Source organism: Alternaria novae-zelandiae, assembly GCF_023758075.1.
Source record: "Alternaria novae-zelandiae strain BMP 2774 chromosome Unknown scaffold_10, whole genome shotgun sequence".
NCBI classification, from domain to species: domain Eukaryota; kingdom Fungi; phylum Ascomycota; class Dothideomycetes; order Pleosporales; family Pleosporaceae; genus Alternaria; species Alternaria novae-zelandiae.
The window spans coordinates 520,770-548,694 of NW_026056970.1; the positions used below are offsets into that span (position 1 = coordinate 520,770).

At 51.8% G+C, this 27,925-nt stretch overlaps 12 protein-coding genes across 12 annotated transcripts; 6 read left to right on the forward strand and 6 right to left on the reverse strand.

The window, feature by feature from the left end:
* Window positions 1-257: 257 nt before the first annotated feature.
* On the reverse strand, window positions 258-1,485 carry LAP1 (Leucine aminopeptidase 1; the record flags this gene model as incomplete). The annotated part of the gene is made up of 2 exons (XM_049399183.1): window positions 258-1,235; window positions 1,294-1,485. The coding sequence occupies 2 exons, from the start codon at window positions 1,483-1,485 to the stop codon at window positions 258-260; spliced, it is 1,170 nt and encodes a 389-aa protein (XP_049254974.1).
* Window positions 1,486-2,760: 1,275 nt separating this feature from the next.
* J4E88_005548 (uncharacterized protein) lies at window positions 2,761-3,238 on the reverse strand (the record flags this gene model as incomplete). The annotated part of the gene is made up of 2 exons (XM_049399184.1): window positions 2,761-2,970; window positions 3,032-3,238. 2 exons carry the CDS (start codon window positions 3,236-3,238, stop codon window positions 2,761-2,763), a joined length of 417 nt encoding a protein of 138 aa, XP_049254975.1.
* Window positions 3,239-4,976: 1,738 nt separating this feature from the next.
* On the forward strand, window positions 4,977-5,792 carry J4E88_005549 (uncharacterized protein; the record flags this gene model as incomplete). The annotated part of the gene is made up of 3 exons (XM_049399185.1): window positions 4,977-5,118; window positions 5,280-5,380; window positions 5,451-5,792. 3 exons carry the CDS (start codon window positions 4,977-4,979, stop codon window positions 5,790-5,792), a joined length of 585 nt encoding a protein of 194 aa, XP_049254976.1.
* A 710-nt stretch (window positions 5,793-6,502) lies between these two features.
* On the forward strand, window positions 6,503-7,367 carry J4E88_005550 (uncharacterized protein; the record flags this gene model as incomplete). Its single annotated transcript, XM_049399186.1, has 2 exons — window positions 6,503-6,788; window positions 6,838-7,367. 2 exons carry the CDS (start codon window positions 6,503-6,505, stop codon window positions 7,365-7,367), a joined length of 816 nt encoding a protein of 271 aa, XP_049254977.1.
* A 1,926-nt stretch (window positions 7,368-9,293) lies between these two features.
* On the forward strand, window positions 9,294-10,529 carry J4E88_005551 (uncharacterized protein; the record flags this gene model as incomplete). Its single annotated transcript, XM_049399187.1, has 1 exon — window positions 9,294-10,529. The coding sequence occupies one exon, from the start codon at window positions 9,294-9,296 to the stop codon at window positions 10,527-10,529; it is 1,236 nt and encodes a 411-aa protein (XP_049254978.1).
* Window positions 10,530-11,547: 1,018 nt separating this feature from the next.
* On the reverse strand, window positions 11,548-12,507 carry J4E88_005552 (uncharacterized protein; the record flags this gene model as incomplete). Its single annotated transcript, XM_049399188.1, has 2 exons — window positions 11,548-12,198; window positions 12,250-12,507. The coding sequence occupies 2 exons, from the start codon at window positions 12,505-12,507 to the stop codon at window positions 11,548-11,550; spliced, it is 909 nt and encodes a 302-aa protein (XP_049254979.1).
* A 467-nt stretch (window positions 12,508-12,974) lies between these two features.
* On the reverse strand, window positions 12,975-14,315 carry J4E88_005553 (uncharacterized protein; the record flags this gene model as incomplete). Its single annotated transcript, XM_049399189.1, has 1 exon — window positions 12,975-14,315. One exon carries the CDS (start codon window positions 14,313-14,315, stop codon window positions 12,975-12,977), a length of 1,341 nt encoding a protein of 446 aa, XP_049254980.1.
* Window positions 14,316-15,099: 784 nt separating this feature from the next.
* J4E88_005554 (uncharacterized protein) lies at window positions 15,100-16,394 on the reverse strand (the record flags this gene model as incomplete). The annotated part of the gene is made up of 5 exons (XM_049399190.1): window positions 15,100-15,541; window positions 15,596-15,623; window positions 15,849-16,026; window positions 16,081-16,185; window positions 16,239-16,394. The coding sequence occupies 5 exons, from the start codon at window positions 16,392-16,394 to the stop codon at window positions 15,100-15,102; spliced, it is 909 nt and encodes a 302-aa protein (XP_049254981.1).
* A 1,080-nt stretch (window positions 16,395-17,474) lies between these two features.
* Window positions 17,475-18,433, forward strand: J4E88_005555 (uncharacterized protein; the record flags this gene model as incomplete). Its single annotated transcript, XM_049399191.1, has 3 exons — window positions 17,475-17,541; window positions 17,598-18,020; window positions 18,075-18,433. 3 exons carry the CDS (start codon window positions 17,475-17,477, stop codon window positions 18,431-18,433), a joined length of 849 nt encoding a protein of 282 aa, XP_049254982.1.
* Window positions 18,434-21,512: 3,079 nt separating this feature from the next.
* J4E88_005556 (uncharacterized protein) lies at window positions 21,513-23,065 on the reverse strand (the record flags this gene model as incomplete). The annotated part of the gene is made up of 3 exons (XM_049399192.1): window positions 21,513-21,641; window positions 21,690-22,542; window positions 22,605-23,065. The coding sequence occupies 3 exons, from the start codon at window positions 23,063-23,065 to the stop codon at window positions 21,513-21,515; spliced, it is 1,443 nt and encodes a 480-aa protein (XP_049254983.1).
* A 1,712-nt stretch (window positions 23,066-24,777) lies between these two features.
* On the forward strand, window positions 24,778-25,413 carry J4E88_005557 (uncharacterized protein; the record flags this gene model as incomplete). The annotated part of the gene is made up of 3 exons (XM_049399193.1): window positions 24,778-24,978; window positions 25,052-25,319; window positions 25,373-25,413. The coding sequence occupies 3 exons, from the start codon at window positions 24,778-24,780 to the stop codon at window positions 25,411-25,413; spliced, it is 510 nt and encodes a 169-aa protein (XP_049254984.1).
* A 625-nt stretch (window positions 25,414-26,038) lies between these two features.
* J4E88_005558 (uncharacterized protein) lies at window positions 26,039-27,674 on the forward strand (the record flags this gene model as incomplete). Its single annotated transcript, XM_049399194.1, has 2 exons — window positions 26,039-26,212; window positions 26,271-27,674. The coding sequence occupies 2 exons, from the start codon at window positions 26,039-26,041 to the stop codon at window positions 27,672-27,674; spliced, it is 1,578 nt and encodes a 525-aa protein (XP_049254985.1).
* Window positions 27,675-27,925: the final 251 nt, after the last annotated feature.

Sequence of the window (27,925 nt, forward strand, 5' to 3'; positions counted from 1 at the left end):
AGCTAGCCATGCGGACGCGGCTCCGGGATGAGGGTAAACAGGTCACCACTAGGGCATTGTGTTAGCGCGCACGCCCTACGCCGAATCACATATGCAGCGACAGACGCATGCATAGACACCACAGGGAGTGTTCGATGTTTTGGAGGATCATTAACAATACGTTGATTCATGACTGCAAAACCGCTGGCTGTTCGTGCAATAACTACGAAATATCCATGTCGACGGCGGGAAGTAAACCTTATCCTACTTCATCGCCGCTAGTCGAACTTCGCAAAAGCAAGTTCGTACGCCAGAGCAAGCGTCATACGCGCGTGCTGAAGCATATGGTCGAAGCTCAGATATTCAATCTTATCTTCGGTTGTGTGTATCTTGTTGTCGCTGTACTTGAAGTCGGACTCAATGACGAAGGCTGACGGGTAGCCGGCCTTGGACGCACTGGCGTGATCTGAGCAAGCGTAACCGCACTTGGTCAGAACATACGGAATGCCACAGTAGACAGTGATGATCTTCTTGATGAACTCGGTGAGACCGGGGTCAACGAAGTCAGTAATGACACCAACAGACTCAGGCTCGCCCGCATCCAGCGTCTTCTGGACGTAGCCGGTCATGTCCTGCTGAAGCATAGCCTTGACCTTGCGAGCCTCCTTCTCGTAGGACTGGAAGATGGCCTGCGATCCCAAGAGGCCTCCTTCCTCAGCAGAGTACCAGTGGAACTCAATTGTGTTGTCTGCTTCGCCCTTGAGGATCTCTTCCGACTTGAGGAGTACGCGCAGCGCTTCGAGGATAGTTACGGTACCGCTGCCGTCGTCGTCGGCGCCTGGGGCGGCCAGGAGAGCTGGGAAGAAGAGGTTGATGCTGTCCTGGTGAGCGCCGATGACAATTGTCTTGTCGCTCTTGCCAGGAATGGTGGCGATGATGGAGGACTGGCCCCATGGGTGAGGGAACGCCTTCACGGAGGCTTTGACAGCGCCTGCATCCGCGAGAGTCTTGTTGACCTGGCCAAGAAGCCATGCCGAGCTCTCGACTCCATATTTGGACTTATAGTATCGCGTGTGGAACGAGGTGAAGGTCTCGAGATGCTCGCGCATGTTGTTTTTCTCCAGCTTCTTGAGCAGGGGAACGATGGTCTCGTTGTGTACAGGCTTTTCGGGGAACTTGACGCTCTCAGCTTTGAACCGGCGGTCGAGCGTGCCGAGCTCTTCATTGTGCGTGATGTCGAAGAAGTTAATGTTTTGCTGCATCGTGTCAGCGGTAGGCTCCACGTTATCTGCTGTCGGTGCTGGGATGTCATACCTTACGCAGCTCCCACTTCTCATCTTCGGTAACCCATCTTGTCTCGCCCGGAGACAGCTCGATAAGATACTCGTCTGGCTCGATGATAGTAAGCTGAGGCTCCTGCAGGACCGCCTGGGGGTCCTTGGGATGCGAAACTGCAGCTGCAAGGGCTGCAGTGTACAGAGGTAGTAAGATAGTCGTTGACTTCATGTTTGCTGGAGTGTAGATGCTAGCAAGAACTGTGATAACGTCTATGGCAGCTGGCACGGTGGCTGGGTTGACGCGATGATGCGGAGATAGGCGGCGGAGCTGTCCTGTTTCAGCCAAGCGTGTAGATCATCCGTCACGAGGTCACGCGCAAGATTAAGCAACTAGCTGCTGCAAATTGACTACGGCGATTTACCGAGTCTGTTGATGTCTGGACCGAGCTGTCATAACACCAAGCTCACCTACTTCAAAGTTACCGGTGTGTTCACGTCTTGTCACCTCTTTCCATGCGTTCTTAGCTCCTACTTCAAACACTACGCCTTGCAAGCCAACGCCACGATCCCCGCAGTCCCGAATAAGATGTATCTCTCCTTACGCTCCGTAAAGAGCAATGCACCTGCCAAACCTATGGAGACAAGCATCATTGTTCTAGCGAAGAGCACGAGGCTTCCACCTGTTTCCTCAGGACTCAGTAAACGACTTTCGCGCCTCTTTTTCAGCGCCTTCAACACCCTGACGCGGGTATTCAGATGTGTAGCGGCACCGAAAAATGTCCTGATTGTAGCATCGCGTACGCTGTCACTTGGATAGTCATAATCTTCGTCGTTCAGAGGCTCGATAATCCTGTTCATAGCTGGCTTTCTCGTCGCCATGCCCTCCCAGTAGATACGTCGAAGGGGAAGTCCGATGTCATGGCAGATGCGAGGTAGATGCTCTGCAAACTTTTGGACGAGCTCGTCGCTTAAGTCGTTTTCTTTCAAGGAGAATCGGAGACCTAAGGACGCTTTCTCCAAGTCACTCGTTTGAAAGGCCGCCTCGCGCTCCTGTGTCTGATGCTGATGCAAGGGTACCAGCTGGAGAGTACGTTTATAGCTGCTGAGTCGATCCCACATCAGACATGCCTGTCTTTTTCGCTGCTTGTTGATTTTCTCGACGAGTTGTGTCATCAGAAAGGGTTTTCCATCTCTTTCATCTAGCAATTCTTCGAGAGAGTTGCAGAATGCTGTAGTGAACGATCTTGGGCCTGGACCAAAAGTTTTCATATCTTCCGATACTGCTGCCAACAGCTGATAGGTCCGCGTTCCTAGGTTTCTGCCTTTGGCAGCAAGGCTTGCCATACAACAATCAAGTACAACAAGAGCGTCACCTTGCATTTCCTTCAGAATCGGAATTTCCGCTTTGGGCCAGCTCGCTGTTGCCTCGTGCCGCCCAGTAAGCCTGATGGTCTCGGAGCTGACTCTTTAGTTTGCATTGACACGAGACATCGATGGGTCAAACTCACGCTGACAGCTCGAGTAGTTTCTCGCCATCTTCTGCTCCATGTCCGGTGTAGTAGAATATCAGCAGGCTATGTGGGTCATCGTGCTCAAACACATGATCCAGAATAGCCTTGTTGATGTCGAGCTGGGGCTTTTTGTTGTCGTCGATGGAATGTACGGAACACTGATAGCCGAACCTGTCTCGGAAAATGCGTTCCAGTCGCGCGATCTATGCATCTAGGTCAGTAAGTAGTCGTGGTATTGGCGTTAGCCAATTCGGCAGGACTAACTTCTTCAGCGTGGCCCTTGAAATCGTCAATGTTCTCATTCCAGCGAATGATTTTCACTGCAACTTTGAGATAGCCATTTGGTATTTGCAAAGCCTCATTGGCGGTCTTTTGGAATATAGCCTGCCTCAGAGCGTCTCGGCTCTCTTCTTGTTTTCGCGTGGCTGCGTCATCCGATACATTGGCGGAGTTCTTACGCGAGATCTTCATCGGCGGAGGACTGTAGCCGGCCAATTGTTCGCTTCGCTCTGGTGTCACGTCGGACAGCATCTGTTGTGTCGTCATGGCGGATTCCCGTGCAACTCTCAAAATTTAGGGCGGCCATTGAGGGCTCGGTCCTCTTTTTGTAGCACCACAATGGGCTGTGTTTCTTCCGGTACGTTCACCTGTGTCCTGTGGCATTGCTGACATACCTACCTGAGTACACAGCATAGGCGTTTTAGCCCCGAGCAATCGAAAAACGATAAGGCAAGGTTTGCCTTGTATTCTGCCCACTTTGCCTTCGTTTTTATTGGATGTCAGACCCCGACGTTCGTCCTGCGGATCGCGCCGCAATCAGCATTCTTCCAACCACAATCGTAGCCGACCCACCACCACGGTAGCAATCAAGTCAGCCGTCCGAACGATCAGAGAACCTGAGGCTCAAGCTCCCAAAACGGCCCAGACTGGCGTGCTTCGGGGCTATAAGGACGGACAGTGTCGCCTGGGGTATGCCTTACAACCCAGGAAGCCTGAGACTTGGAGGGCGCCAGTACGCCTATGAACTACCTTATTGCCTTAGGCATTATCATTACGGCGAAGCGACCGGAGTGCTCATCTATCATCTGCTGATCTACCAACGATACTGCTCCAAATGTCGGACCAGGTGAGACCTCGTGGGCTCCGCCACGTAGGCATCATTGACTGGGTCTATTGCTGACCGGTTCTGTTTCGCTGACTCTAGGAAACCTCCTCTGGCAACGAGCGACTCAAATCGGGCGTGCGCATTAGTAGCAACCCTATGATGGTAAGCAATGAATCTTGAGATGTGAACAATGTTAATGGGTGATAACTACGGGTAGCGTGATGCGCAGTTCAGCAAAGGCGATAGCGTCACGATGTTGATCACTCAAACAAAGATCGATGGAAGTACCAGGAAGAGTCACAAGACCTTGGACGTCGCTGCGTCGCGTCTCGTATCTGATCACTACGAATATCAGCTGACCGATGCCCTCACGAATACATCCTGGGAAGAAGGCAAATGGTTTAAAGAAAGTCTTTTGGAGAGTGGTTGAGGCGCTCACGGTATTGCCACCTGGGCACGTTTCAGGGTTACCATTGGGTAACGTCCCGCGAGATGGTCCCAGCTCGAAGCTGTTGTGATCTGCGGGTATTCTCAGCCTTCCCAATCATGCCACTACAAAAGTATTGCAGTTCCTCAGAACACTAGCCTCCTCCCATCTATTTGTATCCCGCGCTTCACTGACATACTCACATTGCTGCTTCGGTCGTTGTAGACACCAATCCACGATGCATTCGCCCAGCACTCTTCTTTTCGACATGCCTGATTTGGAAAAGGGTATAATCTCGATTCCAAAAGACTCAAATGATACGGCGATGGAACGCGATAGTCGTGCAACAACTTTCACGGTGAATGACACAGGAAAGAAGTCGCTAGATCCTCACGACACCAACACCAAAGCAGCCAAATTTTCAGCTGCTCAAATCAAACACAACAGCATCAGAGAAACTATAACGATACCCCGTATGTTCAGACAACGTGTCTTTTGTTGACAAAGATGCTAAAGTTACGGCAGTGGAGGAGTATAGGAAGGGTTACCCGCAACAAGCAGCGTTCCAATCCAGCGAGTCCAGCTGGTCCATATACCGTGGGTTCAACTATCTACACTCCCGAGTTATCCTGGAACTCCAAGACGAGCTCCGATGTATGGAGAAAGAACTTTCCGACATGGACGAGATTGATTTCCACAATGGTGACGGGAAACGACTGATGTCAAGAAACAGCGACCTGATGCAGGCCAAGCGGGAGAAGACTAACAGTGTGCGTGCCGGATTGATCAATAATATCAGATCCAAGCTTGTCGACTATGGTATGTATCAAAACAGCATGTGTAGCACCCGATAACTTACGGTACTATAGACGAAATACTCTCAAGAGCTCGTGACCTCAACGCTTTCCAGCGTCCATCAAAGCGCGACTATCGAAGCTTTCGAACATGGTTCTTCAACGTGAAACCACTAAATTATGAAGTGGAGGAGCAGTTCATAAAGCGGAAAGAAGATCTCGTCTCACTTCGACATGGCCGCGAGTGGTCAGGTTTCGATGGTCTCATCGAGTCATGTTTACAGAGAGTACATTGTGGGCTCACTCAAGTAAGCCGCTACTGTCTATCGGCGTATATTTCAAGTCTAATCCTCCCAGAAACTATTCGCAACTGAAGAGCTTCGCAAGAAGACAAGCGACAAGTGCATCTTCTACTACTCGCATTCACGCATCGAAAAGCTAGTCGGGCTGATAATCACGCTCATAATTTTCGTATTGCTGGTTTTACCAGTCGTGGCTATGTATAAGCTGACTTCAGTTGGTGACCGCAACTCAACCTTCGACGCCGTCGGTATCCTGGTTGTTTTCACGCTTCTGTTCTCGGCGGCCATGTCACTTGTGACGAAGGCAAAGCGGCACGAGCTGTTTGGTGCCAGTGCGGCATATTGCGCTGTACTCGTCGTGTTCATCAGCAACTTCAACAATGATGGAAGTCGCTAATCTGGTTCATCGTGGAAGCACTTGAGCAGTCAACGGTCTCTTCGTCTCTTCCACTGCCATAGTCTTTTCTTCATATGTACAGACAGATCCTACTTGCCGTTGTTATGAAGACGACAGTCTCTAAGAGTTCGTAGCATGAGGTAGTAACACATCTTCCATAATGATCATTGAGTGAATTGTCTTCTTCGTCTGCACAGTGCTCGTTATCAGCGCGTCCACAAAGAATCGTTCAACGCGAATGTACACCAACGACAATATTCGGCAAACATCAGCACCTTAAATCCGGAATTGAGAATCGCTTACCTACATGATGCAGAAACACGCCCTGGCCTGACGTCATCACTTTACGTTGTGGTCGCGGTGCAACTTAGCTAGAAGAAATTCTCTCGTCTCGTCCTCGTATGTCGTTTCGATCCTTCGAATTTCTTAGTCACAAGTTGTATGTCAAATATCATTTCAATGTCTACGGGTAGGTGTCAAGCTGGCACAAGGTGCGATTGCGCGCGATGCGGGTAGCTTTAACTCCGGGCGACATCTTCCTAACTCCGGGCGAGGAAGCCCACGAAGTTCTTCTCGGGCCTAAGTATAAAGAGGGGGACAGAGCTAACGAGCCCCGAGCCAACGAGACAACGAAAAAACCGTGACACTTTGTTCATAGATATTTCGGATTGTACTAGTATACAGATTTGTATCGCAACACACCAAACGAAATGGCAGACTCTTCAATCGTTTTCATCACGGGCGGCAACACTGGCATTGGGTACGAGACCGTAAAGGCTCTGTATTCTTCACCACAACCGCACACCATCCTGATGGGCAGCCGCTCTCTCGAAAAAGCCAACGATGCCATCTCCAAGCTCAAGGAGGAAGTCTTGGAGTCCAAGTCAGATATCGTCCCTGTCCAAATAGACATTGAGGACGATGCGTCGGTCGAAAACGCATTCAAGAACATCGAGAGCAATTATGGTCACATTGACTCGCTAATCAACAATGCCGGTATGTGCTGTTCTCTGTCTCTCCAATGCGGCAGACTGATGTGTGGTAGGCGGATCTTTTGATGGCATCATGCGCAAGGACCCTAGCCCCAAAGGCATTCGCGCAGCTTGGAACAGAAGCTACTCCCTTAACGTCACTTCCACCCAAGTAGTGACCCATCTTTTCGCGCCCCTATTGATAGCCTCCAAACACCCTAGGCTTCTCTTCGTGACTTCTGGTCTGTCTTCCCTCGAAACCTCTTCCAGTAGCTTCAATTCCAAGCTCATGAACGCACCGCCGCCAAAGGGTTGGCCCAAGCCACCATCCATGGCCCAAACAGCTTATCGCTCGAGTAAGGCTGGGATGAACATGATGATGCTAGACTGGACACAAAGTCTTAGCGTCGATGGAGTCAAAGTCTTTGGCATCAGCCCCGGATTTCTGGCTACGGGATTGGGAGGCATGGGGCCGGAAATGTTGAAGAAATGGGGTGCGGGCGACCCAAGTATTGGGGGCGTGTTCATCAAGGATGTTGTGGAAGGGAATAGAGACGAAGATAGCGGCAAAGTTATCAACAAGGATGGTGTGCAGCCTTGGTAGCTGCGCTATCTGCGGTATGATAGGCCGTCGGCTGTCGCACAACATTCGCAGATCTACTATTCTCGGTATCAGTCCATGGTTTGCTAATTTTCAGCCCCCAAATGAAGACGGTCCCTATGCCAGTATTGTTTTCATGGGAGCACCCTTTCATTCTCTGGGGCTATTTTAAATCAACCTTTCGTGCATGTGTCGACTCCTCCTTCGTCTTCGTGTTACATCATAGCTTATAATAATATGCATGATGCTGTGTATCCAGGGAAGGCTGACCCATCCGCAGGCGCCATTGCCACGGTGTCCAAGGCCTTTGAACCTCATGAGCTGAAACTCGATGGAATTGTGCGGTGAAGAAACCTCCCAACATTTACCACTGCATTAAATCGCAGGTAATGTGGAATATGTAGCCCATACAGTTGACGTCTGTATCTTCGTGTGGGAAAAGCAGTGAGACTTTCGCTGCTCAGCCTTGTGCCTTCGTCCTCTCATCTCTCCGCGTTCCCCGCCCCCACTTCGAAGAGCACAAACCTATGATCTTAGCTCTGGCCTACTACCCAATACGGATAATGCTATCATCGCAACAAACTGCGCCTCGCTGCAAGTCGCTTCTACCTTTCCAATGGTTCGTTCTACACCGTGGAAGCATCTTAACGACAAGTATGTTCGCGCAACCGCTCTATCAGACGCTATCTCGTCCGTTAAATATAGAAGAGACAGCAGGTAGCAGAGTTATGAGCTGCATTGCGTACTTTATCGTGTTCTGGCGATGCACAACTCTTTACAATCTGCTTCGATAGCTAGACACATACCTTCCACAAAAACACTGTATACTATTACCAATAACCTACTTCCAATCGTTAAAAAGACCCTGTATATCTATTGTACATCTCCAAGATAATATTTGTCACCCTAAAACGTCACCTAGATACCATGGCATCCGAATACGAGTCAGTTTACCTTGGAGTCTGGACGAATTGGTCGCATGGCTCGATCGCCGGCCTCACACTCACGACGACTCTTCAAAATGGCGGTTTACTCATCGCTTTCCTCGCGCTGTTCACTACTTTTACTGGAACCTGTTTCTGGACCATCGTCTCGTTCGCCATCCATCAAAACATGAGCCGCAAAATACCCCAAAGCGCATTGTACCACCAAAAGCAAGCAATACTTCGCAACTCAGAGACCAGTACAGCGGCTTTATGGAGACTATCAAGAATGTCTTGGGCCTGGAGGAAGGTGGTGGTTCCGCCCGCGTTACTCAGATCGGTGTCATTACCACTAGTCCTCAGCTTAGCGACCTTTTGCGCTTTCAGCACAGCCGGAGTTTTCTCTTCGCGAGTAGCCACTACGAGGGGTGGCGAGGTTCTTCTCGTTGGTGACAGGTGCGCTACATTGAACAGTTCCCTGTTCACCAAACAGAACTACCGCGTAGCTCAATCGTATATTGCCAGTAGGACCAGAGCAAGCGCCAACTACGAGTCAGTTTGCTATAGGAAGTCTGGGTCAGCAGATAGCTGCCGCAAATTCGTCCGAGATACTCTCCCTGTGACGGTCACGACTGGCATTTCCTGCCCCTTCCCGGGCAAGAACAAGATATGTCATTCTCCGACAGCTGCCCTCCGTTTGGATTCCGGGTTCCTGAATAGTCACTCTGATCTGGGTATCAATTCGCCGCCTTCCTCAAGATTTCTCTATCGAACCGTTAACGAATGTGCCCCAATACGCAGCGAGGGGTACACATACAGAAATTCAACGCAACCCCATTGGAGTGTTCAGTTCCTGTATGGATACTATAATGAAGGTTTCTGTGAAAGCAACGACCTTGAATGCACTCTTCAATTTGCTGATGCGAACACTCATCGAGGACCTTTGGGAAGCGAGTACTCGGTTTCGTAAGTCCTTCTCGTCGATCAAATACTTCTACAACTAAGCATGCGTACAAGTGCCGTCACACGCTACAACGTTATCAACAACGACGAAGTCTTTTCAAACGATGCCTGGCGGCCAATCCAGGAACTGGAAGTTCCTGACGCAGACCTCGGTGTGTACTTCCTTCAGATGAAGGATATCAGGTATCTCGAACCCGTCACCGACTTATGGTTTGAAGCTCTGGACAAGGTGGTCAACCGCGGTAAGAAGTTTGGGAACCAGACTTCTTATGCTACCGAGCTGCCAATCAGAGCACTAGCATGTGTTCAGCAATACCAGTTTTGCCGGCCATCCTTAGAAGAAGTCGAAAACTGTACGCCGCTGAATGGTATATTTGAGGCCACAAGAATAGCCTCCTCAACACTCTTTCCACAGCCCAAAGATTCTGAGAGATTCCTTTGGTCCTTACGCGCCATCAGAGATATGGCAGGTGGCTTCCATGAACTCGTCAAACAGCTCAAGGGCGGATCGCTTCTCGCGAGTGATTATGTCTCAGATAGTGGGCAGGGTGGTTTACCAGACAATCAGTGGGAGCTGGAACTGGAGCATTGGTTCAAATTCACGATGGCCGACTTACAACGAGCCATACTCGACCAAGCGACCGGTCCAGCTGTCCCAGAGGCTGTGCCATTCTTTTCAGCGCCCACGTCTCCGGAAGCACGAGCGCTCTGTGGTAGTCAGAAGATCCGAAGTGACTCCTATACTTCGTTCAACGTGCTCGGCCTTATATTAATGTTTTCCATCGGAGGCCTAATTATGCTTATCGCTGCCTGCCTGCCGTCTGTAACTGCGCGTTTGCAGCGGAAGAAGCCATTTTCCAGTATCGAGTGGGTCACAAACGATACACTGCAGCTGCAGCGGCTTGCACACGAGGCTGTCGGAGCCGGACAGTGGCAGGGCGCATGCGATGATTATCCGCGAACGCGAAAGGGAGATCTGCTGGCAGTAATCGATATATCCAACAAGGAACACCCTGTGCTCCGAGCTCCCGCAGCGGCCGAGATGGTGAAGGAAGCAGAGCAAGCCAAGGAATTTCAGGACGAGGAACAAGGTATGGAGGAGCAAAGAAGCGAAGGAAGCGTCGAAGAGTGGAGTGAGGGTCTCAATGTTGCAGGTCCAAGAGGGGAAAGAAAGGCGGAGTGGCAGAGAAATGACTCAATCCACGAGTCTTTGATGAGTGTCGAGATCCCGCGCGTCTCCTTGGAGCTTTCACATCGCTTTGCCGCTGGAATATGTTAGTGTCCTTATCAATTCGATAGACGTAGGAACAATGCAAAACCAGAACTGACGCGCATTGTCAGAGAGTACCACGTAATCTCATGGTGTGAGCATGCTGAAAAACGCAGGAGCAAAACGGCGCGCGTACCGATGATGCCACCAATGCAAGTGCAGAAGATGACGTGACGCGTGCCTCGGCTATAGAACGTTATCGATAAGGCACCACCTAGCCTAGTACCATTCACCAGGACAATGCAACTCTTCATAAGTAAAACGCATACCGTCCGATATATAGAACGTTCAGATGCCGACCACGCGAGGTCAAAAGCGCGACGCAGAAATGGAGGCTGCCCTGAAAGTTTTCTTCTCAAGCCCACGCTTTGCTGTCGCTGGCGCGTCTTCCGACCCACACAAATACGGACATAAGAGTACGCTAGAATATCCTCTCCCAGTGTTACCTGGATCTTTATCATCTCTAACACGATATCACAGTATTCGCTTGGTATCTCCAGCACTCCCTCCCCGCAACGCCTTTGAACCCGCGAAGCCCGAGTGTTACCATCTTGAACCGTGCCCACACAACCGTGCCGTCGCCGACAGCTCTTCAGGACCCACCAGCATCCAGCTATTCTCTGTCGGTCATTACGCCACCTACAGTGACGAAGCAATTGCTCAAAGAGGCGAAGGAGGCTGGAATTCCTGCTGTATGGCTCCAGCCTGGAAGTTTCGATGCCGAAGTTCTAGAGTACGCGAAAGCTAACTTCAAGGCGGCAATTGGCGGCAATGGCGGCAGGGGAGGAGAAGGATGGTGCGTACTTGTTGACGGTGAGGAAGGAATGGCGTTAGCTGGACGAGAAGCGTCGAGACTTTGAAGTGAAACGAAGGTCGACCGAGTAGTATGTGTTGCTCCCTACTCTTGCTATCGGAGGAGTTTCGATGATGTTTACGAGTGATCGAAATGTACTACAATTCATACTAGGAACATATTATGTGTTTGGATAAGTCAAGTTTGCCATCCCACGTCTACGTCCATTGCTCTTTAGCGTTTCTTCCACGAGCTCTCCGTCTTGAGCCAAGTCTCAAACTCCTTCATCTCCGGATGCATCCTCTTGCACTCCTCAATATCTGCACCGAACCCCTTCTCGCGAAACCAATCGAACATGTACCCAAGCTCTTTCGACATCCAGCACAGCGCCCCCGCGACAGACCGGTACGTCATCGGAAGCTTTTCACCCGTGCTCTTTCCAAAAGTCTCCTTGAATCGTTCAAACGAAAGTGTGTCCCCTGCTAGCGACATACCCTTGTTTTGGTATACCGAAGTATCGTGCTTGAGGAACGCTTGGGCGGCGAAGAACCCAATGTCACTAGTACTGATAAGTTGTAGAGGTTTCTCCTTTGGCAGCTTGATCGCCCAACTCGTTGTAAACACCTTGCCGAAGAAATCTGGAGTCAGATTCTCGTAAAATGCTACGGGTCGTAGTACGGTATATGTCATGTTGCTTTCCTTGGATTCGGAGAAGAGGTGTTGCTCGATATTATGTTTCGTGATGAAGTGGGGGACGGTTGTCGGATCCGAGTCTGATTTTGCACCGCCTCGATCCGCAGAAGAGAAGACAAAGTGCGATACACCGTTCTTGATAGACACATCTACAAGGTCCTTTCCCTGCTTCTCCTCATTCTTCCCGAGCGCCTGTAGGAGGATTCAGCAAAGCTCGACTATCATTGCTGGAAATATGCTCACCTGAACACTAAAGACTCCCCAAATGGGCATCTTGGTGGACTCTCTCGCTGCCTTGAACATCTCGTCGGCTGCATCGAGGTTTCCAGTGATGAGTTTGATCCTCGACGACTTCTTTTCGAGCTTCTTGGAGGATGACGACTGGGCGTTCCGGGTGACTGCTAGGATTTCGTAGGGTGCGTTCGCTTTGAGCAAGGCATCAACGACTGAACCACCTTGTTTACCAGTCGCACCTGTGACGAGGACTGCTCTGAGAGCCATTGAGGGCTAATCGGATATTATTTAGTATGGTCAGGACAAAGAGAAGAAGGTTGCGACTGTGTTCGATTGAGAGTTGAGCGATTCTTGCATCTTTTATGAACAAATCGTTCTGCTATGTCTATTGACATGTGCGAAATCCAGCATTGCTCGTACACATGGTGTTGCGCACCGCGACCGTGCGAGTCGGCGGGTTGTTCGCCCGCTTCTGGCAGCAGCTGAGGCGAACGCCGCTGATTGGTGTTCGGCCTTCCGAACAGCGAACGCGAGGCGGCTTACGGGATCGATCTGCCCAACTTCTATCCGGTCGCAGCTCCGTCGCATCGTTCAAGCAAAGGATGCATCAATAACCTGGTGACTGTTCTGTGACTGGCCGCACATCAAAGCGCGAAAAAGGGTATATATCTGCTAGAAAAAATCGATCTTAACTTCCCAACATGGCGTGCATCATATCAACAAGCCCAAGACATTTACATTTCCTTCGCGACAGCCTCCAGGGACTCCTTGAAGATGTTACAAGCCTGGCTCAGCTCCTCCTCGCTGATTGTGAGTGGCGGAATGAATCTCAGCACGTCGAACACCGAAGTGCTGAGGAGAAGCATGTCTCGCTTGACGCATTCCTGCACAATCTTGGGTGCAATTTGTGGCTGGCTCTGAGCATGTTGTGCAGCAGTATTCGATGAGTCGCGTTGCAGTTCTGGGTTTGCAAACTGGACACCGACCATGAGGCCCGATCCGCGAACATCTTCGATCAAGTTACCGGCCTTTGTGCCAGAAGCTTTGAGATCGCGGAGGAACGAGAAGATCTGCTTAGAGCGTGCGGCCACGTTGTCCAAAATCTTCTCCTCGTGGAATGCTTTGACTGTTGCTGTCGCGGCGGCGCATGCGACCGCGTTACCCGCATATGTACCGCCCATAGATCCTGGTTTTTGGAGGTCCATGAGCTTCTTACTGCTCGCAATACCGGATAGAGGGAACCCGTTCGCAATGCCCTTGGCGAAGATGAGAATGTCTGGCCGTACGCCAGACTCCTGCACGAACCACATGTGTCCCGTGCGGCCCATACCAGACTGGACCTCGTCAGCGATGAAAAGGACGTTGTGCTCATCGCAAATCTGCCTGACGCCGTGTAGGAACTCGGGTGGTGCCGGGACGTAGCCTCCCTCGCCAAGAACGGGCTCCAGAATGACAGCTGCGGTATCTGCGGGAGACGTCTGCTGCTGTAGGGTGAGCTTCAATTGAAGCAGTGCCTGGTTCACGAGTTGCTCCTTCGGTGTGTCTGGAGACATGCCGAACTGGCTGTAGTATGGGAATGCGGACGCAAAGACGCCACCCATCAAAGGTCCATGGCCTTCGCCGTAAATAGTCTTGGATCGCGTCATCGAGGCTGTCGCGTTCGTGCGGCCGTGGTATGAGCCCTGCATAACGATGATGTTCGGCTTCTTCGTCGCGGCACGGGCCAGTTTGACGGCTGCTTCAACTGCCTCTGCACCCGAATTCCAGAAGAAGACGGTATCGAGCGATTCGTGGGGAAGTATTGGAATCAGCTCTTTGAGAAGAGCGATCTGTGCGGAGCTGAAGCCAATGTTGACTTGGGCGTGTGTGATCTTGTTGCATTGTGCCGCTGCGGCAGCGCTGACTTTGGGGTGGCAGTGACCAAGGTTCACAACACCAATGCCGGCCGTCATGTCAAGCAGCTTGACGCCCTTGTCCGTGGTGATAAATGTGCCCTTTCCATCTTCAAATACATGCTTGGTGAGGCGGCCAATGCCCTTTGCAATGTGCTGTTCGCCAAATGCTGCTGTATCCATCTCGGAAGACGCTGGTCGTGTAGTAGAGAACGGTCGTCGAGGGGTTGGGACGTGTCGCGGAAGAGTGGGTACGAGGTTGCGTGGAGCTGACAAGCAGCGTCTGGATACCGTGGCGGCCTTCATTATGTATCGTGGGGATTGTGCTGCTGCTTTCGACTGCCGTGTAGGTCAAAGTGGTGGGGTTCGGGTTGAGGCGGCCTGACGTAGCTAGCACGCTTATCGCCGAAACTAGACGCCCTACACGCGTTCTTATGACCTTCACGATCATTTGCGACGGCCAACAACTCACTCACTTCGCTTCTACTAACTTCTTTAGGTAATACAAGAGACCGTCTGCCAAGACTTCTTACTCAACGACAAATTATCTACACGCCCCACACGCCTGAGATATTGTCTGGTAATCGGCCTGCAGTTGTTGTTTGAGCAGAACTTTCCTGTTGCTAGGATAGTACTGATGCCTCTCTCGAGCCAGCGGCAAATACACAACCACACATAGCAACTACGCCGAGGTGCACTATCTGGGCGGACTACATAGGTCTACGGTTCCCGTTCGAACGTAGAACGTACGATCAACACAACCTATGAGCTTGAAAGACACCGAGATCTCTCTGGTCTAGCCGGTGGTTCAGATATGAACCTTCTCCGCAGCCGTCACACGTCTATCCTGCACTTTTCCACGCCGGCTCTGATAAGTGTACAAAGTACATTATGAGTCTACCGCGTTCGCTATCACTACCTAAGACTCGCGCTCATTTCACTATGTTCTCATCATAAGCAAACAGTCTCAGACGTTGCTTCCCTCCTTACGATCCCAAGCCATAGGCCCCGGGTCTCGAGGACCTCCAGCAATGACCGAAGTTACTGTGAACTTCGTCTCCTTTATGATATTCTTCTGAGAGTCTCCATCACTATTATCGGCCTCGTCGTTGTCGCCCAAGGTCTGGAACGTGTCCATGGCTATCACGCGGGAGCGCGAGGTGGGCTGCCGATTGTTTATTCCAGATTGGTATGCTTGTCCGCCAGATGCAGCAGGACTATTGGAGCCGGCGGATACCCTAATGCGCAGGGATAGGAGAGGGCGAAGAGGAGGTAGCGAACCGGCGATGAGGCCAATGCCGACTTCGGTCAAGGACCAGAAGCCGATTTTGCCCGTACTGTACATGAACTCGCCAGGGTCACTGTAGAGTGTGAGGTACTTGAGGCGGACGATGGTAGCACATGAGGCACTGAGTCAGGATTAGTACTTGATACCATAGCATGAGGGATCGTCAAGGCCTTACAAAGAAGCGAGCGCAAGCATGACAGCAACTGAAGCTTTCACAGCTCCCTTCATCTGGACATTCCAAAGTAGAATAGCCGGCATGATCGAGAGACTAAAGTCCGCAGTGATCTCGATGGCCGAATAGAACAGACTGACGTTGGTATTGAGTTGAAGGTTGCAGGTGCCATTAGATTCACCCCATAGCGTGTTGATCGGATGGCCGGCAAAACGTTAGCGACGACATTTCCTACTTGTAAAGCAAATCAACTCACAGATGTTTGCAATTCCTATGCAGAACACTAGAGCGGCAACCATGGTAGCACCGATCAGCGCCCATAAAGCCCACGTGAAGAAGCGACGACCAACAGCGATGCGCAGAAGCGCTACTGCAACACTGATCTTGACGAACATGGCGCTGACTGCGTAGAAGTACTCTGCGATGTAAAAGAGCTGAACACAGTGAGTATGGGCTAAAGTAGCATTTCGTTGATAGGGAGTATGTACCTTTGTTCCTTTGGATATCGTCACCGTGGGCAGCTCTCGTGCGAACTGTCCAGAGCCATAGTGACAACAGACGATGCAAAGAGCAGCTGTTACTGAAAAGAGAATCTGCAGCGAACTATCAGTTGGCTTATCCCATGCTGGTGGTGCTGGGCACTTACAGTTCCGACGAGCATGAAGTAGTCATCCATGCCCCACGCTTTCCTCCACATCCGTACCCCGACTCTCATGGAGAAGACGATCCAACTCAACACGAGCAATATGATTGCGCAGTACAACAACGCCACTCCATCTCTGGCCACTTCGACAGTCGTCATGTTCCTTGCGCAATGTTGACAAACGTATCAGAGACCGAGAAATGAAGCAAGCAGATGACGAACATGAGACCGGTGGCAGCTCGCCAGATGACATATATTGGACGTTTCATCTCTACCACTGTACCACAGGAGAACCCCAATTTTTTGTCGACTCATGTCGTGGATCGTGAGCCGTGCAAACAGGGCCCTCGTGTTACGTCCTAAGGTCGCGGGCGCTAGACGTAAAGGGCTTCGTCTAGATCGGATCTAATGTGTCAACTGTCCGCGGAGGGTGCCCTCGGGAATAGCTTAGTGTATAGGACTGCCGCGTGGTCCGAATTGTTTACGTTTTCTCCGACACCTTGCTTTGTGGAAGCGAGCATCAATGGAGCATGGTCCCACTATGGGCTGCGGCGTCGTGAAGAGGAGCTACCCGCATCAAAGAAGCCTTATGCGTACCAGACTTGCTATCCATCTAAATCGTCGAAGTACCCGCGAGGCGTTGGTGACCCCTAGTGACCGGTACATGGGTGGCAGGTGTCGTGATTTTCTTCCCCTGTCGGGCCGTTGCTAGCTTAAGTGGGTCTTACAGCTGGTCCGCCCATGGGCTCGGTTCCAACACTGGCCGGCGCCACGCTCAGACTGCCTGATTAGAAAATGTTCGTCCCAAGACGGCAGTAAAGTTGGGTGGTCACCTGGTTCAGGCGATTACCATCACGCCTCGGATCTTGACTGATAGATGCGTAGTCGCGCGAGTGTGTTTCGATGTTGATTGAGCAGCTTCAAGGTCGCGGTTGGCTTGCTACGAGCGGAATCCTTCCCTGCGATGAAAAAAACGGGCCCCGTACGAAGTCCATCCCGAGCTCGCTGTGTTCCTTGTAAATCTCCGGCAGCTTCTCAGATTTCGTTTGAGATGATGTTTCTGGGCCCAGAACACGGGTAGCCTCACAATGCCAGCCCATGACTGTTCCAAATCAGTGCGCTCTTGCATGAGCTCGAGCTGATGCGCAAGGGCCCCGATTATGTCTGCATATTATCCTCTTCCTTTCTGTATTTTGCTGAAACTTCCATCTGTTTACTCTCACCATACCTAGCTCCGCCATGGCATCGTTCCAAATCCAAGACTCTGACCTGACGGGATTTCAGGGCAAAGTTGCCGTCATAACAGGTACCTTGATTCGGCCCAATCAACTTTCAGGTTCCAGAACACTGACAATGCCGTAGGTGGGTCGTCTGGTATTGGCCTCGCCACAGCAGAGCTACTGCTCTCTCTAGGCGCACTAGTTGTGACTGGTGATATTCAGGCACCACCGGCGTCTGTGGCTGACTGTCACTTTGTCCAAATCGACGTCAGGCGCTGGAGCGATCTAACGAAACTATTCAAGGCCGCGAAAGAAAAGCACGGTCGTGTTGACTTTGTATTTGCGAATGCTGGAATTGGGCCACGCGCAAATTACTTGGCTCTCGAAGTCGATGAGAACGGTGACCCCAAGGAACCAAATGATGACACCTTGGACATCAATCTGGACAGTGTTGTCAGGACCGTGACACTCGCTACCCATTATCTGAAGGGCCAGGCCGAGGGGGGGTCCATTGTCATCATGGGGTCCAGCACCGGCTTGCATCCCGTCCGAGCAGTTGATTATTGTGAGTAACAGTTCGTCGATCACGTTTGAATCTCCGACTAACAGCACGACTCAGCGACGGCCAAAGCGGGTGTTCTAGGCTTTGGTAGGAGTTTCGCGCTGTTGGTGAAGGCTGCCGGTCTGCCTATTCGCGTCAACACTCTCGCCCCTTCATGGACGGCAACTCAGGTCTTGCCCGATTTGAAAGGCTTGCTAGATGCGGTTTCGTACAACTGCCAGCCTACTTCAGTCGTTGCCCGAGCAGCGGCCTACTTGATGGTAGACAAGTCTCGTCACGGAGACCTCATCTTTGCCTGCGACGGAAAATACACAGAGATCGAGAAGGCTGTGCTTGCGCCAGCATATGCAACTATCAAGGGAGACGGATTAAGCGACGATGATGTCCTGGCGAAGGTCTTGGCGCTGGGTAGCTAGACATCCGACTGAATCAACGAGCAAATTCTGAAGTATTGAAAACGGATTTAACATGGATGATGTGAGCTGAACGATCGGAGAACCATAATCTGGAAGGGGGACGAACCCCTGCCAAGATTGTGACTGGTATACCCCTTCGGGTTAGATTGTCACTAATGATGTCATGCTGGCCAAACCCGAAATCACTTATTCCCGAGGTCTGCTGTGTTTCTGCTTAGGCATGAACTACTATTTGATGTGACCGTCACGAGCTATCCGAGTCTAAACACACTGACTGTAGTAATCGCCGTTGGCTTTGCACGTCGACCCACTCGCACAGCCTGTACATCCACTATAGGTTTTCCCGCCACACTGCCCATACTTCGCAACTTCGCATATGGGCGCAGCCGGTACTGTGGGCGTAGCAGATGCGCTGGTCATCATGGTAGTGGGGGAGGCTGTGGCTGTGGGTGCAGCGGTGGGTGCAGCAGACGGCGCGGGCGCAGAACCGCTTCCATCCCAAACAGCAGGGCCAGGGACAGGATAAGTGGTTGCTTGCTTGGCTTCAGGGGAGTCAATGTTGAAAGCAATGCCAGGCTCTGTTCCAGTGTAGGCGCCTGGGAAAGAAACGAGCGCTGATGCGGGAGGAGAGGCTGTACCCGATCCTGTCACGGTGAATTGAGCGCACTCGGGATAGACTGGAGAGTATCAGCTTGAGCATCGGTATGGCAATGTGAAAAATTGGCTCACATTGCGGGTTGTTCGCCTGATGTACAGCGATGAGCTCATGACGGATCAAGTAGTCACCTGCTGCAAGTGTAGCTGGGATAGTGACTGTGGCATAGAGAGTGTCGAGGATGGCATCGCCTGCCCAGATACCGGAATTTTCAGTTCCAGATATGAGGCCTTGCTCGTATATCTTGACTACGTCGCGGTCCTGTTAAAGATGTAGTCCACTTAAAGGATATGTACTTACACCACACTTTACCAGCTCCATCGAAGCTGTCACAAGATCCCGGACATTTGGCCATGTATACAAGAAGAGAAGTCGGCCTGTGAGTCCATTGCTTCCAGTGTGTCTTCAATTTGGCACCAGCGGCAATGGTGCCAGTCATGCCCGTACCGAGAGCGCCGTTATTGTTGCAGCGGATGTTGACTGTCTAGAATAAGTGAGCTTTTGGTTGATGTACGCTTTTGTAGGGTCGTACTGAGAGATCTTTGATGTACATGGGGTCGTAAGTCGAGTACTGTCGCTGAATGGACTTTTGACCTGAAGCTGAGTTGTACGGTGACCATCTTGGAATTGTCATTACATGGGAAGAGTGCGTGTGAGAAGGTGATATACCCTTGGTAGGTTGTGTCTCCTACAATATACTGATCGACTCCTCCATGAGCGGTCGCAGTTGCAACCAAGGAAGCAACCGCCGTCAATGCCGTGTAGAACTTCATTGTCATGTTGTAGAGCAAACTAGAGGGACCGATATTAGATAGCAAGTCGATGCGCAAAGATGGGCGGTGGTACAAGCAGAGAGTGCACCTTCTCATATACTTTCCGTTTGCCCCCGTAAGCCACACCAGCGCGTATCGCGTGAGAGAACCGGGTATTGTGTTGCCTCTACGACGCAAATCTCCACGCGTACCGTAGATTGATGTGTGATACTAGTCCATATGCTTGGTCCGTCACAGCCGCATGGCATCTCGACCTCTGGAGGAGTTTGTGCGACCGGGCCAGATATGGGGAATACTGCATAATCCGATTAATGGGCCAATGGTGCGAAGAAGCACGTTCGACTTTTGTGGTAGCCTCAACGGAGCAAGCAGCCGTTGGGGGGATACATAGATGAAGTGCGCAGGGGTGTAAATAGCCGGAGGTCACATTTCGCGGGGAAATCGGTAGCTTGTACCCATGACTTGAATGCTTGGTATATGAGGTGTGGGTCATCTATAATTTAGGATGATCTTGATCACACATGGCCGCTGCTTGTTCGACCACAAGATATGAAGCTCAGAGCTTGAGTATCTCAGCGGGTTCGTTAGTGACAACGTCACAAGGGCTGTGAAAATTGGCGTTGAACAGCTTCTGTACGCGCAAAGTGTAGCAAAGACCTAAGTGCGAAGATATTAGTATACGGTACTGATTTGAAGAGCTGCTAGCTGGAGAGAAGACCATACCTCGCTTATGCATGGGTGGTCAGAACACACCACGTTACGGTAGGGTCTGCTATATGCGGTCATTCAAATGAATCGTGAGATGTACGGAGCGCCCGGTCAATATAGACCCATCGAATACGCTGAGCCGAACGAAAACCTGGTCGAGGACCTTAGCCATACGTATAGCGTGTCAGCTCCAGGCTGGACCTGCTTGTTTGACGCAACAGGAACTGTGAACAGTGGGCATGATTTCGTAACAGCATGGATCGTCTTCTTCGCTGGTAGAAGCAGACGAAAGGCCAGATTGGAGTGAGGGAAGGATTGTGGTGCTAATCTGGTCGCCTGACAAGACGATAGAGTGTTCAATAGCGTGATGCATTGATGCCCACCGTCTGATAAGCATTCACATCTCGCGGGACGCTATACTGAACATAAAGTCAGGATGAATAGATGAAATCTGATCCGAGCGCCAGGTCCAGAAAGAATTGCTCAAGCACATGGCAAGCGCCTAGATGTATCGCAGCTGTTGCCCCGGGTGTGCTGAAGCTGGACTGTCAGTCGCTGTCCATATATTAACAGAGTCGTGAACCAATGTGCGAGAAGGAATTGATAATAGAGAGAACACTTTCATGCAATACCTAGTTCCTTCACCCGTAATAGTGTGTTCCGAGCCCCTCATATGTGCTCAATAGCCAAAATTGCAAGACAAAAACCAGAACGACAAAGGGCACGAGAGCTCAAGCCGAGAGGTACGCAGACCCTGCCTTTCCCACTTCCTCAGTAGCCAGTAGATGCATCGCACCATATATACCTTTTGGTGAGATGTCGAAAAGATGTGTGACATCATCGGCCAGATTCGAAGCTGCTGTAGATCGCAAGTTTCCAACCAGATGCTCATTTCCCATAGACAGTCACCTCGTCTTTTGTACCAGGCATGCGCCAGATCGAACTACTGTAAGTAGCAATTAGCGTTGCGCTCTTGGAGCGTGACAAGGAGCTCGTAGAAGTCCTTCCTCCAGTCAACGCACTCAAGGTACTCCCACCAGAGGCGAAGTGCAGGCGCCTCATCCATATCAGACTGCAATCGATCAGCTTTGAACTACTCATACAATTCAACATGACTTACCGCGTCAAACGCCTCAAGGATAGACTGCTTCTTGATCATAGCGGTCTTCATGTTGGCCTCACGCTCCCACTCACGAAGCTCTTCAACGTACTTGCGCACGTCTTTGGTCAGTTGCTTTGTGAGCACAACCTCCTCCTCAGAGTCAACAGTGGTTTCGTGATCCGGTGCAGCGAAGAGACGGCCGCTGTACTCCGGCTTGCGAAAGAAATGCTTCTTGAGTTCTTCGGTAACCCACTTCTCGCGCGTCGATGAGGTGAGTTCTTCAGCCCAGTACTCCTTGACGTATTGAGGTACTCTAGCCGTCATGGTGTCATAGTCCAGCTTATCCGACCAGCGTGTCTGCGAATAATTGCCGTAGTACATATAGCGCTTTCCGACGAGAACGAACATGGGCACATCCTCGTACGAGTTGGAGTCTTCGTCAAGTAGATCGCCGTATTCTTCTTCTGGGGCCTTGTTGAAGAAGGCAGTGAGCTTTGCACCGTGGTCGCCAGGCGCCTTGGGCAGGTAAGGTTCATTCTTCGGATCGAGCTGGTAGTATGTACGATTCTTCAGCATGCATGGACCCTTGCCTGAGACGAAACGCAGGCCAGGTGACCAGGAAGCTCCACCCAAAGTGTTGGCGAGGAAGTCAGGATGGAACGTGACGGTGGCGTTGCCTGTGGAAAGTTGACCGGAGAACGCGGGCAGGGTTGTAAGATGGTAAGGCTTCCACGCTGCATCCAGAGAAACGCCTTCGATGGACAGGGCGGGATCTTGGACGGCAATTAATGGTGAAGCAGGTGGGCTTAAAGCAGGTGTGGGGATCTGCTTGGAGACGACATCGACTTGATGGGTGTTGGTGGTGCGGGTACTTTGTCCTTGTCAGCTTCAAGTAACTCCAAAACTCGTCCATGCATCTAAGGATACACTCACACTTGGCCATTGGTAGACTCGAGCTTTTTACCTCGCAAATGCGGAGGCAGAGATGTCTTGACTGTACCGCTGCTGGTGTCGCTGGAAGTCCTGAGATGGGGAGGTGTACTGCTGTTCACCTTTTGTACGTCAGCGCCACCGTTTACAGATCCCTGAACCTCTTCCTTAAGTTTCTCCAGCTCGATCCCGAACTCTATGGCGCTTTGGTGTGATTTCTGTACATCCACCTCTTGGAATGGGCCAACATGTACCGGCCAACCGCCCTTCTTGAGCTTGTCGACGGACAATGAGAGGCCATGGTACATCTCTTGGAGAGTGTCGATGTCTGCGCGTATCTTTGCATGCCCCTCTTCCAGGTTGAGAGTCCTTGCCTCCAAGTATGGAGAGGAAGGGGTGCTCACCTGGCTAGGCGCGCAGTGCCGAGAACCGGTTGGAGCGAAGTTGTTGGCCGCGGGGTTCATCGTGTAGCTGATGTTGTGGAATCGCTGCGAGTGTTGGCCGTGAAGGACTGGATCGCGATTAGACATTGTACCACGAGAGTACTAGACTTCTCCAACCAGGATGACTTGTAGCTCTTGGATACTCGGAGTTGTTGAGACTGCAGGAAATTGTCAGCTTGAGGTGGATCTAAGAGTAAGAGGCTCAAAGTCTTACCGTAAACCGATGTGCTATCGTTGTGAGATGGTGTGATCAAGTGAGACGTGCTGGAAGTTATATGCTGGGGACATATAATATAGAAAGGAATGGAGGAGGGACGGTTGGAAACCTCAGAAGACTTCTTTATATAGGCCACAGATGAGAGTCGTGGATCTGGGAAACAGAGGCGGTGGCATAGCGGCAGCTCTATGCTATCTCAGGTAAAAGAGATGAGGTTGCGGTGATGCCGGGGTGGTGGTGTCTGCAGACGAGAATGAGGTGAAGTTCATTCCATCGAAGATACCGGTAGGACATTCAAGCTTTGTGCCATTGCGTTGATTACGCAAGATCTTGGGAAGTGTTTGGCACTATACACATTCCTCACGGCGCTGGTGGGATGTCGCTGGGCACTAGACATGTCACGCCTTACCGAGAATGTGGTTGCTGCTTTGCACTCAAGTGAAAGTTTATCGCAGGTTCTACCCAGGCCCAGGGTCGATGTGGGCGTTACTGGGCTCTCTAAGAGTTTGATGCTTGCTCTTACTCTGCTTGTCAAGCACGTATCACCTACCTACCCCTACAGTCAGACTATAGCACTAGCTTCGCGCCCCGACTGTGCTCAAGGTTAACACGGATTCGTCTTAAGTCTGATACCTATGCATCGATTCCTGTTGAGTATTGAATTGAGCTAATCGCGAGAGGCGGGCACTTGGCTCCCGAGCTCTTCCCGACTCCATCAACAACTTCTCTTTTCCCCATGCTCTGGCATCCACTCGCGACGACGTCGGCAAAATTCCCTGGTTCTGTGGCCCTTCGCTTATCGTGGTTCCAGTCTGGCTCTTGGTACCCCGCGCTCACGAGGTCGACGACTACGCTGCAGAGATGCGCGTCCAAAGGCCAATGACTACAAGTCTTACTTTCCGCCGAAGTGCTGCTAGATGTTGAAGTCGATGGGGCGCGTCAGAAACGCGCAGCTGCGAGGTCAACTGTGGGATCACCGCCCGAAGTCCGCTCTCTTCATATCAGGCGCAGACTCAGGCATCAATAGGCCTATGTGCAGCATCGAGTTGTATCTGCGAGTCGTGGGTCGGCGCACATGGACAAGTAGCTGGTTCCGACTCGGGGTGCACTACGCGCGTGACCGGGATGGTGAGGGGAAGCCGCGGAGCGACACGCGACATACGCGACACAGCGTGAAGCAGGCGACGGCACCAGGCATGCTTAACAATTCCCTCGGGGGGATAGAGCGACAGTCTTGTTCAAAGACGAAGTATCATGGGACGAACATGTCGTCGAGATTGGGAGCTCGCGGTAGATGGCCTAATGCAGGGGAAGGGAAAGGAGGACCCTGACCGAGAAGCGCGCCAACGTCATTGCGCGCTTGGGCCTTGGCCGTCATTTTGCTCTCCATCTCGCTGGCGACCAGCACTCGACCACTGCATGCTGACTTTGGCCAAACACGGACAGGCCCATCTACCTTCAGAGCAAGCGCCAGCATCGTTCCTTCTCTGTCAAAACCCGCCATTGGTCCTCCAGCATGCCGCCCAAACGCACCCAAGCCCACGACGAGGCGCACACGTCGCTCAAGGACAAACTACAGAACCTCCAGGGCTCCAACGCGCGGGGCGGTCGTCGCAACGGTGGTGCCGGCGCCCTAAACGGCAGCAGCCTGAAGGAAGTGGACAATGCCTCTACCAACAGTGGCCAGACGTCGACCGATCTCAGTTCGTCAGGAAACGTTCGTCGCGCCCTCACTCTTTCCCCCTCACACGCCTGCGCCTTCCATTGCTAACACGCCCTCGTCGCAATAGATCAAATGGTCATCGCAAGACCCCTCCGTTCTCCAGGGCTACCGTAGAGCCTACCGACTCGATTGCCCGTCAAGCTTCAAGAACCCGCTCAGCCACGTCGTATTGAGCCAGGGCATTGGGCGCATGTCTCCCACCATGGCGCGACCAAAGGGCAAACGACGTGTTCAGAAGGACCAGCTGGGTATGGCGGTCAAGAAAAGCTTCAACTCCCAGGCTGTGACAGAGAGCGACGTGATTGTCGACTGGCTCTACAAGTCGAAACACCAGGGTACGCATTGCGAGCATACTCCGATACCGTGACTAGGCTAATTCATAACACAGACAACGAGTTCCGCGTGCGCTTCGCACCCCAAAGGAAGTGACTGGGTCACTCGCGCCTATACATCGCTGCATTTCCGACTTTCTTCGACGATACCCCTCTTTGGCACGATAGCCACCACTTTTTTTTACACACGACATGCAAGCATTGAACAGGAGTTTGGGATACTGGGCATTAATGAACAGGAAAGGGTTACGCATCACGGCTTGGTTTGACCGCGTAGGTCGGTCTGATGTCCACAAACGACCCCGAGCATGGAACATACAGAGATAAAGGATGATCGGCAATGAGCATTTGATAATACCAGGAATCGGACTGGGTGTAGCGGATGCGCCTCGGTGCGTCGAGTCCATAGCATGTCTGCCTGCCATGTGCGTTCCGCATGGCGAACAAAGGCAAATGGCAGAGCTGATGTCAGGATATGCAAGCATCAGCCAGAATAAATACATCCGTTCGTTCATCTATGCGGGCGGTTTGCTAAACCGTAGTCGCGTCATAGTAAACTCTCGAAGCTTCGACGCGCTCTTTGCCGAGGGCAGCCAATGAACTTGCGTCACCGGCCCGTGCCCGCAAAAAGTTGTCGATTGTCGGATTATACACCACAGGTCGAAGCCCATAGCGAAAAGCAGTATCAAGACAGTCATTGCTCACCTCCGCACCGTTTCAGGATGAGCTTCGCTGGTCCCATGCCGCTCAAGGCGGTGGCTCCCGTGCGCATCGCCGGCTCGAGGTCCTTCGCCAAATGTCAACGACGATGTATAGCGACGCAGGCCTCGCAAACACAATCGCGGAGACCGTCAATCGCACAGAGGCAACAACCGCACAATTCGCAGTCAATACGAGTACGTAGCATCTGGTTTCCCGCTGTTCCGAGTTGAGTTACTAACACTGCATGCACAGTTCTTCCACGCCTCTCCCCCGTCCTTCGCCATGGCCGATCCGTATCAAACCCTCGGAGTCGGTAAGAACGCATCCGCCGCGGACATAAAGAAGGCCTACTATGGTATGGCCAAGAAGTACCACCCCGATACGAACAAAGACGCCGGTGCGAAAGAGAAGTTTGCCGCCGCACAATCCGCATACGAAATCCTCTCAGACGCCGAAAAGAAGAAGGCCTTTGACTCCTATGGCGCCGGTGCTTTCGATGCGAATGGCGGCTTCAACCCTGGGGCTAGCGCTGGAGGCCCGGGAGGAAACCCGTTCGGAGGAGGAGGCTTCGGTGGGTTTGGCGGGTTCGGTGGCGCCCAGGGTGCGGGCGGATTCCAGGACATCAATTTCGAAGATTTGTTCGGAGCTTTCACAGGTGGACGACGAGGAAGAGGCGGAGGCGGGAGAAGGAATCCGTTTGAAGAAGAGATCATGGTTGGCGACAACATTGAAGTACAGACAAACATCTCGTTCTTGGACGCGGCCAAGGGTGTCAAGAAGGACATACACATTACCCCCATGGCAGAGTGCGGGACATGTAGTGGCAGTGGCTTGAAGCAGGGTGCCAAGAGAGCAGAGTGTAAGAGCTGTGGGGGCACTGGACAGAGGGTAACGAGCATGGGCGGCTTCCATATGAGCGCAACTTGCTCATCCTGCGGTGGATCCGGGTTTGCGATACCCCGGGGCTCGTCTTGTGGCACTTGTGGCGGCGATGGAGCAGTCAAGGAGCGCAAGACCATCACCATTGACATCCCTGGTGGTGTAGAAGACGGCATGCGGTTGCGCGTTAACGGCGAGGGAGACGCACCACTCACGGGCCATGCCATGTCTTCTGGCACCATCCGCGGCCAGAGAGGAGATCTTTACGTCCTCATTCGCGTAGCAGCTGACTCGAAGTTCAAGCGCAATGGTTCGGACATTCTTCATACAGCCACCATCCCCTTCACGACTGCTGTACTGGGAGGAGAGATCAGGGTACCTACCCTCGAAGGTGAAGTCAAGGTCAAGGTCCCCACTGGATCTGGAACAGGTGACCGCGTCACATTGTCTGGCATGGGCATGAAAGTACTCTCCGGCCGACGAGGCGCCAAGGGCGATTTGCGCGTTGAGTTCAAGGTCAACATGCCGAAGTATCTCAGCGTCAACCAGCGGACCATTCTCGAGATGCTGGCAGACGAGATGGGAGACAACAACGCGCAACGCGTCATCAACCCTGGAAAGATGAAGGACCAACATGGCAACAGTGTTGGGAACGATCACTCGAATGAGGGCTTTTTGAAGAGCGCATGGCATAACCTGACTGGGCAACATAAGCACCTGGACCCAGAGGAAAGGCGTAAGGCGGAAGAAGACGAGAAGAAGCGAGGATCTGGCTGAGCCTACGTTCATGATATGAGGACACGTTGTATAATAAGGCGGGCGTACGGGACGACCCATGCGACTCATGTTATCATGTTTGCAGCAAGACGATTGAGAGCATTCAAGGCGCATATGGAGACTGGTTGAGCATGATGTATAGAAGTATTAGTATTTGGCCTCTCGACTCAGGCTTGTAGAATATCACGCTGTTTATGACGCACGGAAAGAAGCCCAAGATGTTTACGAATTGAGGCACTCGCTAGCTTCTC